The 14607-nt window shown below is 38.7% G+C and overlaps 1 protein-coding gene across 1 annotated transcript in view; it reads right to left on the bottom strand.

Annotated features, from left to right (window-relative positions):
• The window catches only part of tgfbr3 (transforming growth factor, beta receptor III), a 53153-nt gene that overhangs the window by 30516 nt on the left and 8030 nt on the right, over positions 1-14607 (bottom strand). The window contains exon 3 of the mRNA XM_053878267.1: positions 4305-4492. Coding sequence (XP_053734242.1) covers positions 4305-4492 — 188 coding nt within the window. The remainder of the gene's footprint in view (positions 1-4304; positions 4493-14607) is intronic.

Below are 14607 nucleotides of genomic sequence, written 5' to 3'. Positions count from 1 at the left end.
ACCTCAGAGGCTCGGGCTGGGTATAGAGTCGAGGGGCTTCTGCTACTTTGATCAGCTTCACTGAACCTGAAGAAATCATCACACTTTGCTTCAGACAAATGTGAATACCACTTTAGAGCAGGCGAGTTTATAAAGGTAGACAGTTACACAGTGGTTTACTTATTTTAACTTGAGCTTGTGAAGAGAATTTAAATAACAACGGTATCATAAATGTGCAAAAAAATCAGAGGTTATTATGATGGGAATTGGAGCCACAGAGCATCTGACGCAAGATTGTTTAAATTAAAAACAGAGGATCAACTTTAAGACATTATTATAGTAGTTTTGAATATTCTTTTTATAAATGACTTCTGAGTGTTAATATCCGTAACATTCCGCTTTGCAGGTTTTCAAAGATTAAGATTAAAGATTTTTAGACCAAACATTAGACGTTGCATTTCCTATGGGTTCTGAATGTAACCTTTATTTTATCAACACAATAGGGACCATTACTGCTTTCAATGTTGTGCGTTTAACATGTTTATTCTAAATGTTAGAGTAAAGGTTTGTCTAAGGAATGTTCTTGACTGTATCTGTTATATTGGGGTGTTGTGGTGGCCATTAATGCATTCTTCACACAAACATTTGTTTACTACAACAACCCAACATAACAGATTCTGTCAATTACATTCATTCATCTTTCATGTGATTTCTTTGAGATTAAACATTCAGAATTCAGAATTCATTCCAATGGGCCCAATGAAAAGTCTGTTTTATGCTGTTGACAGCCAAACCAAATAATTCATACAACTAACCTCTTGCTGAACGATATAAGAGTAGCATGGGTTCAAGAACTGATAAAGCTTCAGCTAAAGTGCTTTATTCAAGTAATCAACATACTCCAGTCACTGTCACACTGACTGAGTTCTTGTGTAACACTATCCAGATATCCAGGTCCAGAGACGTGACCTTGACTTTATAAATGTTAGTTAGGTGGTTTCTTCAATTTCTTGTTCCTGCAGAGTTAAGTCATTTTGTCCTTGAGTAAAAAAATGAGGCCCAAATTGCAACAGGCAGTTTTCCAGCATCTAGAACCAGATACCCGAGACACGAATGTTGTTTCACTTATGCTTCGAGGTCAAAACTGGAAACTGCAAACGATGACCCCACAAACGACTGGAAACTCAAGCTCTACTGGCGAGTCAGAGAAAATCTTGAGTAACATTATTTGAACCTTTTAGACAGCATTGTGTCAAAACCAATAAACATGGTGCCTTATGTACCAATTATTGTTCGTATGAAGCAGAAATATATCACTCGTACTTTCAGGTTGTCGGTTAAAGAAGATAAAATCCTTCTTTGTTTCAAGGATGAAACAAGCTGTAAACAAGTTATAGCGGGTTTTTAAGAAGAAGATCATGTTTCCAGATATAGAAGAGCAGGATTGTGTACCTTTTGAATTGTCACTGTGGTAAGTCTGAGTCCACAGGGCTGACTTCTCAAACTCTCAACAGGTTTGAACACATGGTTTGTACATCACTTCACACACATCAAAATATTATTGTGGTTGTTTCAGGCTTCAGGCTTCTTGGGTGAATGCGAAGCATATTTTTGGTCCTCCTGCAAGTTATTCTATGATTACTTCAAGCACCACAGAATCCCAACGAAGCACTTTTCTCTGTCACTACTGAGGTGTTCAGTTGCACTTAATAAGTCGGCTTTGGTGTGGAGACTGGCCAGGTGCCAAAATGTGTAGTACGAGTCAGGTCCAGCTGTGCCTCACCCACTCTGGCTAACAGTTCATACACACCAGTAAATACCCATGTAAAATGGGTTCACTGGTGCAGACAGGAAGTAATTCTTTGCTCTCACGTCTTTACTGAAAATATGGACCTTTGGTTTTAATGTTACTCCTGGATGTGAAGGCGACAAGAGGCAGGCCTCACACATAGCATTGGCGGGCTCTATTTGTGTGATATTTGATTGGAAGGAGTCACATCCAGGAGCAACTTTATAAGCAAAACCAATTTCAATCATGGCAATGAAAGGACAGTGACTTCAGCACACAGTGTTCCTTCTATCAGTTCCTCAGTCTGAACACTAAGTCCAGGTCACAACTCTGTCTAATGCCACACTTGCACTCCAGGTCATCCCCCACATCCGATATCCAGAACCAAGGCTCAGACACCACTTCCTCTCTCCATTAGTCGACACACACACTGACTAGACACTTCATCTGACTGAGAAAATAGGAAAATCACACAGTAGCCAGAGCAAACTAGGGGCTAGACCAATAACTAATGTGGACGTATATTTATGTAGTTGTGAGTACAATAAATATTGAATTACTAAATTAGCAGAACCAAAATGAGCATACTCCCTACTTCGATCGTGATTCAAGAACAATGTTATTTTTGTCTGCGCCGGAATGTAAAATTGATCTTTATTGTGTAAAGCAAAACTTTAATCTGTGTCTTCTCACAATGGACTCTCACTGCGGTGAGATACAACACAGATACACCTTCTCTGTTAGGAGGAAAATACAGAATCCTCCACTGAAAGTATTACGCAACATTGCCTGATGGAGATCAATGATGGAGACAGCCCTCAAATCTGAACATATTCTTGATGAAAAGTAATTTGACAGCTCATACGTCTTCTGTCGGTCATAGAGCAAGGTGAGGGAAGAGGTTGTTTTTTTTGTTTTCTGTGTGTGTGTGAGTGTGTGTGTGTGTGTGTGTGTGTCCTTGTACTTCTAGCTTTGTGAGTTTTTAATCAACAGAATGAGGACATTTTTGCTAAGTGGGGACATTTTGGCCGGTCCTCAATTTGTGTAGCCTCATTTTGAGATTTAAAATTACAAAATAGCTTTGTTACTATATTCGGTTTTAGTTTGGTGAAGCGAGCAGGTTAAGTTTCGCCATTTGCTTTAGATGTTTAGGTTTAGGGTGAGAAGCTGGGGAAAGCATTTTGTTAATGGATGTCAATGACAGTCCTCACAAGATAGGAACAAACGTGTGTGTGTGTGTGTGTGTGCGTGTTTAATCATTTCTATCCTTGTGAGGAGCAGTTCTATGCAGAACACCCTGATGCTTTTATGCAACCCTTTTTTCCGGACGCCACAATGTTAAGCCAGCAAGGCCATCAGAATTAGGTTTAAGTTTGGTTTAAGTTCGTCATTAGATGGTTTAGGATGAGAGGCAGAGTACAGCATGAAAGTCAATGCAATGTCCCCACAAAACATAAAAACCTGACATGTTGATATGTGTGCGTGTGTGTGCTTTTTTTTTTTTTTTTTACACTCATTCAACACACTAATACATTCTTTTTGTGGCAGACTCTCTGTGTTTCCGGAGGGTTTGGCCTTGAGAACAGTTAGGCAGCACAATTGAACTCGCAAGTCTATACATGCTGCGTTGGAAACGGCAGTGACTTTAGCAATGGGAACGCAGGACAATCTGACATGTAGAGTCAGCAAGTTCTCAAGGCCGTAGGGGCCATGATTCATGTTGAAACGGCAGCTCCATTTGAGACGACCTGCCAGACAATGTGCACTTTCACACTCTAAGACAATGAGCGACTTAGAAACCAATGTTGACTGAGGAAATAGCTTTAAATCATTGTGCATAAGATGTTCATGTTCAACAAATGTGTGGTTTAAGACTATGTGATGATACTTAGTATGTTGCTAGAAAAAAGAGTTAAATCTAATGCGTACAATAAACTTCATAAGTGAACTAATTCGAGACCATAAGAATTAATGCATTTAATTAATGCACGATCACAGCCATTTCCATCTCAAGCAACAGACATCCATATCAGTCTGCAACAGATTAGAAAGTCAACTCCACTAAAAAATTGAGAAACAACAGTTGCAGTTGAGCATTCTCAATGTCATCTGAATCAGATATAGTTGATCACGTTCTTCAAGGTGTTGACATTGGTTTTTGTTCTGAACCAATACATGGATCTAACCATTCACTGTGTAGTCTTTCTAATCCAATGGCTGAAAAAGACATAAAGTTAATGTCGGAGTAGTTTTATAAAATAAAAAGAAAAAGAAATGGAGTGTAACCCTCGGGAAAGTTGGATGCAGCAGGCTTTCAGTGAATCTATTTTTGCTTCATGCGATGTCTCAGTCTGACATAAAGAATCTAACTCATTCCAAGGAGACAGCGATGCAAAGGAAAAAGATATGAATTAGGGTACATCTTAAAAAACAGACTATTTTCAAACTTGTGCTTGTGTAGTGTTGCAACCGTTTATTCAACAAAGTGAGTGTAAGAATAACTGGATCTTTGTGTCTGTCACTGAGGATGACTCACCTCTAGTGGGGTGTGGTCAAGTCCCTCTGTAGCTTGTCCTTTCAGGTTGATGATGTGGACCTCCTGGGGGAGGCTGGTGGTGCCTCGGCTTGCACAGCCAGACAAGGCGCTGAATTTCGTCATCATGGCCTGCACTGGGTGAACCGTCACCACAGGCAACAACTCACAGGGACTGCGAAACAATGGACCTAGAGAGCAAGTTAGAAAACATATTTTAACAACAGCTCTGCAGTGAGCATGATGTACAAATCTCAAATGACCATGTTTTTATATCATTGTTGCATACTACTCAGTATATAAAACTACCTAAGCCTCCTCAAGTCACCCAGACAATTAGATAATGTCTACACCTAATGGAGCCATAATCAATGTCCCATCAAACATCTGGACCAGACATAAGAGCTGAATAAATGATCAACTCAGGGTCAACATTTGCTCAGCATGTTCCTCATTAGCTCCAAATGAAACACTTTTTTTTCATTACAGTCATTTGCAATTTTTAATCAAGTCAACACTGCTTTTTCCGACTCTTTTGAGCCGTCAAAGGTCTCGAAATCTGGCGAAAAATGAACTTTAACATCACCAGAGCATCTGTTTTTGTTTATCAAGATGGATGACTTTTACAAATCAATTGTAACAAGGTCACGCAACATTTTTTCTTCACAAAGGTCAATAGAACACCAGAAAAAGTCCCTGAACGTTTCTAGTGCTATGGTAATTACTCAAAGAAATGTTGTCATTTCCATTCACCAACTCTTGATCAAACATTACTCAGCAAGCCCACTATAATCAATACCACCGGTAGGGGAGTGAGATCATCTGCAAAACAAACCCATTTACGTATTTCACTCAGGGTTGTGTTTTATTGCTAACAAAAACAATGAATTTCACACTAGCAGACAGTTTCCAGTGCCAGAGTGTGTGCGCATGTGTATCTGGAACAATTTAACACAAACTGGTCATAGGCTCGAGGGGTGACGGGACACAAAGCCCGACAACAGGTTTAACTATCGCCATCCCTACAATGCATGTAACAGCCGGACATATAATCATACAGCACAAACAAAAAAAGAATCATACACATTAAGCTCGTCCATTCCTTTCATTAAAAGGTTTACTTTGGTGAATATGTTGTGTCTAGACCACAGTTATATTTACATGTCATAATATAAAGACCAGTACCCACATAAACTGTGGTTCAGTGCAGACAGAGCGGTCTGTACATTTTATTTATTTTGATACGGGTCCTTCATCAACTCGGAACACAAATGTGTTTACAAGTTGCAATCCACTTCCAGACTAGAAGAAATCTGGCTTTTCCTCAAGGGGATGCACAGATTTAAAAATTCCAACTATAGTAATTTAGTATCATATACTGTATATTTTTATACAAAAACCAAGTCCAATATTGCATCCAAAATTGTATGTATTTAACTCAATTTGCTTTGTTGTGAAGAGTGCACTGTTATATATTTTTTAGATTTGTTGAGTAGAGATTGTTGGGACACAAAAGTTAGAATGTGTTGTACGCGCTCCTCAGTTGAGGAGGATGCAGAACTTCAGTCTGGAAAAGCATATTCAACATGAGTTTGGTGATTTAAACGGAAAGTTAAAAACAAAAATCAGTAAATATATATATATATATATATATATATATATATATATATATATATATATATATATATATATATATATATATATATATGTCTAATAAGCCAAATGTAACTGTACGTATAAACGTTGCAAAATAGTAAGTATAACAATCATAAATGTATGTGCAAATGTCATAGTGCAATGGTGTGTAGGATTTCATTTCATGACCTCAAAAAGATGCCGGGGGCGAGGAGGCTTAAAAAGCATGGTGCTGAGGTTTGACTGAGGGAGCAAACAGCTCTTTCTCATTAAAACCCAGTGTTTATGATGTGGCCATGGTATATCATGGTATTACCCCATGGTCATGTGCCAGCCAAGCCGAGCTCACATTTCAAACACATCATGCCAAACATGCAATGGTTGCCAATAGCAATCAGTGGAAACATTTGGAAATAATTTTGGTCTCAGTGAAAGACACATTTCAATGTTAACTTCTCCACAAATGAGTCGAAAAACTGCACTTTATTGGTGAGGTACCAAGAAGGGGAAGATTGTTTTTTTCACATTCAGAGCACATCGCTTTTGTGTTCTATTTCTTAGCGGTCCAATGTTACCCTTGTTTTATAATGTTATTCCATTTTGGATCAGTGCAAAGCCTGAGATCACATCAGGCATACCTCAACGCTCCGTCCACAAAGATCTCAGACCCATTCAGGTGTCTCAACCTGAACTTATTGCCGTCATCTGTCTGTGACAAGTTCAGTCAAAGTGCAGGGAGATTAATAACATTCTTTCAGTGAATTTGTTTATTCAGAAGCAGGTTGATATATTGAAAGAGAAAGCCTCAAAATGGCATGTGGCGATAGGTTCCCGTGGAAGTCATTCATCCGAAAAGGAAAAATGTCATCCCACTCACATTGTGCACCTATTGTTGGAACATGCATTGAATAGGGGTGTAACAAAATACAGGAGCCATGACACCAAATACTCACACAATGAAACGATAAAAAACCACCAAATGAAGACATAGAATTTGATTTTTAAAAAATCCCCAAAAATATCTGGGTTTTTTTTTTTATTATTTCTTGAACATAAATGTCATGGAAACTCAGTGCTCAATATCAGGAAGCTTAAAATACATATATGGTAATATATGGTAAATATATGGTTCGCTGCTACAATAGGCAGTGGCAAAATTGCTCAGCAATCTCCGCGGTTGTTTGAGGCGTGACGCAAATGTGGGTACCGGGCGCATGGCTGAAAATAAAGATCTGTCAAAACTGTTTTCTGCTTGAAAACCTGAAGAAAAGAAACCGGTGATCAGGGAATAGTGACTCATCGGAATTATGTCATTATTTTTTTATTTTTTTTAAATCAACCGCAGTGTTGCGCCCAACACAGAGCCCAAAGTTCGATGAAACCATCAAGTGTTCATCTGGGACAGAGAAAATATAAGCTTTGGCAAAATTAATAGGGCAGAGGAAAAAAGAAATAAAGGAAGACATGCAAAAATATTATTTTTATTTTGTGTGTCTTCAAACTTCGAATTTCGTAATACAAAATTTTGTTACATCTCTAACATTTCCTTATTTCTTCATTGACAGCCATTTACTAAATGCCATTACTTGACTTGGTTAAAAAAGTGTCATTTTACTCACCTAACCAAATCACTGTGATTGTACAACAACAGTCCACACAACCTGGTTCTTCAACAGTTTTTATCTATAACAAAACTGCATAATGTCCAGACAAATATTTGAAGTACTGTACTTCTGCTTGATTCAAAAATAAAGTTTTTGGGTATTGTTAGACATCCCAAGGCACAATCCACTGTGTACCTCACAACCAACAGTGTTGTCATAGAGCTCACAGGGATATGTAATACAGCTGGCAAACTTGGAATAAACAAATAAAGGATCAAATATAGATCTGTCTAAGACAAGCAATACAAACTTAGATCATGTTAGAGATTCATTTCAACCCTTAAGGACAAACCAAACCCAAAGTAAGTCTTAAAACCTCTGCAAAGTTCAGAGATGAAGGAAGACATTTTATTTAACTTTATTGGTGGTTAGTTATTAAAGTGAAAGGTGCTGTCAGATTTCAGCTTCCGCAATATTTCAGAGGTCAGACGGAAGAATTTGTGGTTTCATCTGGAAGAGTTAGAGGATGTTCAAGTTGGAAAAGGCACCGACTTTCAAAACAAAACATTCCTCTGAGTTTAACTGATTTCAAAGTAAGAAGAAAATAATTCTAATTCAAATAAATAGAAAGCGAAAGTCATTATTATGGTTCAATATTACTAAAATATGCATCAAATAATGACCAAATGAAAGAAATCCAACTCCACACTAACTTAACATGACTCAGACTCATGATTTGAGTCAACTATGTTGTATCACAACAAAGTTTTTATTTTGGGTCTATTTAGGTCACATTTCTCTGTGAAACGTTTTGCATTTTCTACATCTTTACTAAAGGAAAAGGTGTGGTTGAGTCATTTTTGCAGCATAAGCATGAATTCAGTTAAACAAATCTTTTCTCACATGGATACGTTTGAGCGCCAAGTAACATAATACTTGGGCGATGATGCTTTCCATCAGCGTGCACGTCTATAGCAAGTCAGACAGCCTGTTATGGAGTTTCACTTGAGCATGACACAATCTTAGTGAATTCTGTCTTAAATTTTAAACTGCCCAAATGGCAATGGAAAACTTTGAGAAGTTTTGTACTAAAAAGGAACTGGTACAAAACATCAGAGAGGCTGCAGTTATTAGTTAGCCGTAATATGTGGAGTATAGCACAGGACAGGTTTTGACTCACGCACCTACGCAACATATTTTTTGAGAAATTGTGATGAGGAAAAGCAAAACAATGGAAGCATTTTGGGGGACAGAATCAAAGGACAGGAGCATCCTGCCATGTAATTATTAAGAAGGTTAGCAGGAAAAAGATTGGGCAATGTCACCATCAAGGTGGGAAATGCGTTGTTCTACCATTTTTTCAGAGAACACATAGACATTTTTTGTTGTTTTTTTGTAGGTTTTTGATCTGGTTCGGTGGGCTCAGACTACACCAATCATCAAGACACATAACATCCCAAATAGACCCACACGACTCTTAGTGTTTAGTAATTTATTATAAAAATGTAAAGTTGACTTTCAGGTTAACTTGAAATTAAGATTAGAATTAAAATACCTGCTTAAGTGATCATGAAAATCTTTTTAACCGTTCAAACGTTGAGTTTTAACAGTCAAGTCGTGTGCCAAACAAATTACAACATTGTCGTACTATACATTAAAGGTATTAAGATGTATCATGCACTTAAAATTGGTATTGAATGTATTCTTTGCCCATTAAAGATGTAGCGAGCCACATGAAATTACATAATGGGAGGGGCTGTCACAAACTATTATTTTGAGAGTCGAGTAGTCACTGATTATTTTTTGACTTATCATATCATACATAAATCACATTTTATCACACCAGCATGCAGCCACTTTTATAGAATCATCATCAGCTTCCACCTGTAAATGTAAAAGTCATGTCAAACTAAAACCAAAAACAACTTAGATGATGATTTGTTCAACTTCAACAGAACAGTCATTTGTCCAACAGTTTCCGAAGACAACACAGTATCTGGGACCAATTAAACAAGTGGAGGCGAACCATTTTAAGGATTTTAAATAAGCTTGACAGGCTGATCATCAGCACCCTGCAGCTGCAACAAGGATGTGAGTTTGAAAAGAAATAAAAAAGTAAGACCTAGATTTAGTCTCACAGCAGGTGCTCATATAAAGGTTTGGTACATTTCCAATTGTCTTGAGCTAAAGGCCAACCTTTGTTTGAGAATTGCATAGCATTCATCTTCACTGCAGATATGTGGTTCAAAGAAAATGTGTCTGAGTCATTTAAGTATGGATACATTCAATACTTAATATTCAAGAAATATATACATTTTTAAACATTCTTATTCAATTGGAAACAGTTTTCTTACATTTAAACAAAACCTCCAAAAGAACGTACCAACATCTATTCTTTCATCCAAGAATAAAAAGTCTCTTGATTCAAAAGAATGCAGTTTGTTGTTTTGCAAACAGTGGCTCTGGGCCAAGATTTGGGTACAGGAAGTGATGTCAATTTGTGTGCCACTGAGGGACAAATCTGATATTCCCACAAAGCCATTTCCCAATGTAAACAAACAAAGCCTTCAACTAGTGTATGTGAGTCCTCCAAATGTCTTTCTCTCAGAATCCTTGTCAATTGTATCTTAATAATAAAAACAGTTGTGTACAACTGTTTATGGGCATATGTATAGTATATAGCATCCAGATATATAAAGCATAAAATTCTTAGGCGTGTTTAGCTCTTTTTCAGTTCCTGCTTCCCATGAGCCACAAAAATAAGTTTAGGGAGCACACATCTACCCACTCTTGTTTTCCTCAGAGGCCTCAAACTCAGCCCACTCACCTCTGAATCATGAGCACGACTACAGGAAGTGAACGAAGCCCCTCATAAGGGTAGAATAGTTGACCTCATCTTTCCTGCCATTGGGGCTTATTTATCTGTTGACCGTGACTTCAGAGGCACACGAGAGGAAAGTAGGAGCTGTATGGAGGGAGGTGAGCGAGACTCCTCTGGGAGAAACTCCTTCATCCAGCAAACAAAGTCGTATACCCAGCAAACTCAACTTTATATAATTATTGACAAGGTATTTCCATGGTGTTCTATTCATATGAAGGGAGCGTTCCAGGTGGATAAGTATGTAAGGAAAATAGTGTAATAAAAGGAATTTGACAAGGTAAAAAGAACTTGTTTTTTAAAACACTAGAAGTTAGTGTGCCACTAGTGTGCAGAAATTTGTCCATTTTAGGCCTGAGTTTTATTATAAAATGGAAAAATAAACAGAAAAATCCTAGCTATTTGACAAAAGGAAGGTTAAATGGCACTCTTCAATTAGTCAATATAGTACAATACATTTGTCACTACTATGACTTAATTCGGGAGACGTGCTGTGATGGTTAATTTTCAAAGAAGTAGAGGAGACAAATTATATGTAGACAGCTGGGAGAGATAAGAGCACCAAAGCTACAGGCTGTGGATCCACTGTACATCTTTATTGAAGGGGGCTGACATGCAGTGTCGGGACCTTGTATGTTTAACGTGTCAAGCATGTCGTCAGCTGAGTCTGGTAGTTCACTAAAGTAGATGAGGGTAGCTGATAACAAAAGTCAACGGAACAAGTCAACATACGCACAACAACGTAAAGCACCTAATACAAATTGTCAAAGGTAGAGAGTGAAATGATTGAGTCGTAACAATAGTCTGCAGCTATCTGCAGCTATATGTTGCAGCTGTCTTGGGAGAAGCTTAACACTGCCACATGGCTTATGGGAACAGAGCTCCAGCAGGGGAAGCTTGAAAGATTTACAATAAACAAATTGATCCAGTTCTTCTGGTACAAATAAGGTGAAAAGATTTTTGTTACACTTCATTATCCAAGTAGCAGAAGTTAAATAATTTCAGACATTAATATCAGTGCCCGGCTCAAGGTGAGGCAGAAACTCACAATACACAACCTGTCACATTCTCCTTACACCTTGAACTTATGGGGGAAATTACATTTTAAATAGACGTAAGGAGTAGAAGTTGCTAAGGGGAGGGAGATGTCTGTATTAGCAAACAGATGTACAGAAACTTTCCAAAACCTAAATGAAGAATTACCCAAAACATTTGGCATAAATGTGCCAATATACAGACCATGGCAAATAAAGCAAAATGTTCTATTATGACTTTCAAGCGAAGGTTCCATCTTGATGAGAAGTAAGGGGAAATCTCAGGGCATTCTGATATTTTGGGCTCCATCCATCAATTGACTCAGAAAGAGCCCTTTGTCTGTGTGATATTTTTCATGAGCGCCATCTCTCAAATGTAATAACAAGTGGCTTTGAGAAGCAGCAGGTTGCCATCAACATAGAGTAGACAGACAGACAATGGCGGGCCTTTGTGCCAATCACAGGGCCCAGTGTGAGAGAGCTGTAGAGGTGAGAAAGGCCAAGGCAGACAGCACTTTCACACATGCTGGCAGAGAACGCATTCCATTGAGCTTCTTCATCTTCATGAGAGGCGAGGGAAGAAAAATGTCTTGTCAAATGCCACACCGCCTTCCTATTCACAAAAACTTCAGCGTGAAGGCCTCTTTACTGGACGGCTAACTAAAGTGTGATGAATAGTCGGTTGGTTAAAGGGGTCACCCGAAGAGAAGTCTTGTGTCAAATAAATACCCAGTCAGATAAAACTAGCAACAAATGAAACACTATATTGACTGATAAAAGCCTTAAGGTGTATTTCACGTCTATGTGAAACAGTAAAGGCGAAGAAGAGTGAGGCCAACAGGCACCCACAAACAGTCTTTAAGTGAAAAAAAGCTTAGGTCTACCAAGTCACGCGTTGCCACAGCAGGGAAAGTGCTACTACTTCTTGGCCACTGCTCTCGCAGGACGGGGGAGTCCTGTGTTTTTACTATTATCTTCCTTTCTTCAATGAAGTCACCACGCACATGGACCTTTTACTCCAACTCACCACAGCTCCCGGGTTTTTTTTTTCTTAATGCTGAGCAACACAATGGAAAATGTACTATCACCCCAGCTGTCTTCCATTACTGGCTATGACCAAAGTCCTTCACACGCCTGCTTACGGGAACTACGGAGAAATGAAGAGAGAAATGGAAAGAGGGGGGCAGGGGACTGTGTATATTATCGTAGATTTGCATACAAAAGCTTTTGAGGAAAAGTGACAAGATTTGAGGCATTCTCAAGAAGCGTTTACACAGTCTCTCAGGACAGACAGTGTGTTTGTTTGAACTCGCAGATTAGTCTGAAAATGTTGTTGAGTTTACCAGACTGTCTCGGTATAAAACGCGAGAGGACTTACAGTTGAAGTAAATTCACAGCAGCCATAAACAAACACATCAGCTGCTGGTAATTACATTGGGTGATATCACTGTGACCTTCACCAGCCGGTGAAGTGCCTGAATAGCTGCCTCCTACTTGACAGTGCGGTTAAGATAACGGCTCACCAAGGGAGAGAGGAGACCAGTGATTAGACACAAACGGGACTCCCGTTGCTATGTAAACATCCACACCACTCTGTCTCGCTGCACACCGACAGACTCTGCCGTCAACATCTGCTTTAGCAAGCTGGAAGATTTGCACCGTTTGGCACGTTGTATGTCTGTGGAGTGTGTCAATTTGGAAACAGTCTACGCCTGCGCCTCCCGATCGCTCCTCCCCGGCCACACTGCCTCTCGTATTACAGAGGTTGCACAATGCAATCCCCCCGCCCCTCCCCTTTGGGGGCCCAAGAAAAGCAATGTGGATATAAAGATGAACCTTTGGCTCAACTGCGAGGGGAAAAAAAACACAACAACCTCTTTTGGCTTTGCAATACCCTTTTGCCTGCCAAGGGAACACAAAGAGCTCGACAAGAGCGGAGCTGTTTACTTTATGGTCAAGCTAGACATGTTGACCATACGAACTAAGTTTGGCATTGACTATTTGAGGCATCCTTCAACTCGCCTCCACTATCTGTTTAAGATTTCAAAATTCCCTAACGACAGGAAACAGATTTCGTCTGTGGGAGTTGGCACGTCTGCTAACTCTGGCAGCAACACAAACCACCGACATGGACTTGACCAGCGTACAAATCTATGGCACCTCACACTAGCTTCAGTGGTTTGGTGGATAACATTATGCAATTTCAGCTTTGCAACCTAATTATCTGGTTTCTTATTTTAAGTGGAGCCATCTCCTCCAGAGAGAGAAAAAATGGTTAGCACAGTAATACTGAGAGCAAAGTTATATAATTTCACAGGCGCCATGACTTCCAATATTACACTTAGTCTTCAGAAATAAAAGACCCTTATACACATTAATATGGTGGAAGGCAGTTCATTCTACTAGAATACTTCTGAGGTTAAAAGCAAAACTCACAACACATGGTCAGTGATGCTGTCACTTTCTCGAAGGGTATTAAATGAATCATTTTTCCAGGCCTTAAACCAAGTAAACCACACTAATTTATGGAAAGTGCTTTCAACTAATATATGACTGGTCATCAGCAGAATTATTAAATAGGGTCTTTATACCAATAATTTACTCTGACTACTTTAAACAATGAGATGGAATGGATTGCGGTGTGGTGTGGTTTAACACAACTATTGTGGCTAGGGGACATCATGCAAAAAATGTTGTTTTCATATACTGTAAGTCGCACTAGACTACCAGTCACTTTTTTTTAACTTTGATCAAACCTGTTGCAATAAGCGGTAACACCACAAGTGTCCACCTGTGAGGTTGTATTCATTGCTCCCGACTTCAACCAAATTAAGTAGTGAGACGACTGCGAAAAAGAAGAGAAGAAAGCCATGGGGGAATTTTGACATTTATTGCAATGACGACAGTAAAAATACATATTTTAAATAATGAGAAGACTCTTGGAGCACAGCAATTTCGAGATGATATATTTTGATGTATGTAAGTCTCACCTGAGTACAAAATAAAAAAATAATAATAAAAAAACATGGTTTATACGCTTGTTAGTTATATACAATCTACTTTAATGATTAATCTTGAATACTGGAAGCTCCTTTGAAGTTTCAATAACTTGGTAAGAAGAGAAGTAGGGAAAACATAAATACTCATTATTCAAT

Source organism: Synchiropus splendidus, chromosome 1, assembly GCF_027744825.2.
Source record: "Synchiropus splendidus isolate RoL2022-P1 chromosome 1, RoL_Sspl_1.0, whole genome shotgun sequence".
NCBI lineage: Eukaryota > Metazoa > Chordata > Actinopteri > Syngnathiformes > Callionymidae > Synchiropus > Synchiropus splendidus.
The sequence above is the reverse complement of the archived record's forward strand: the minus strand, read 5'-3'. Positions and strand labels throughout refer to the sequence as shown.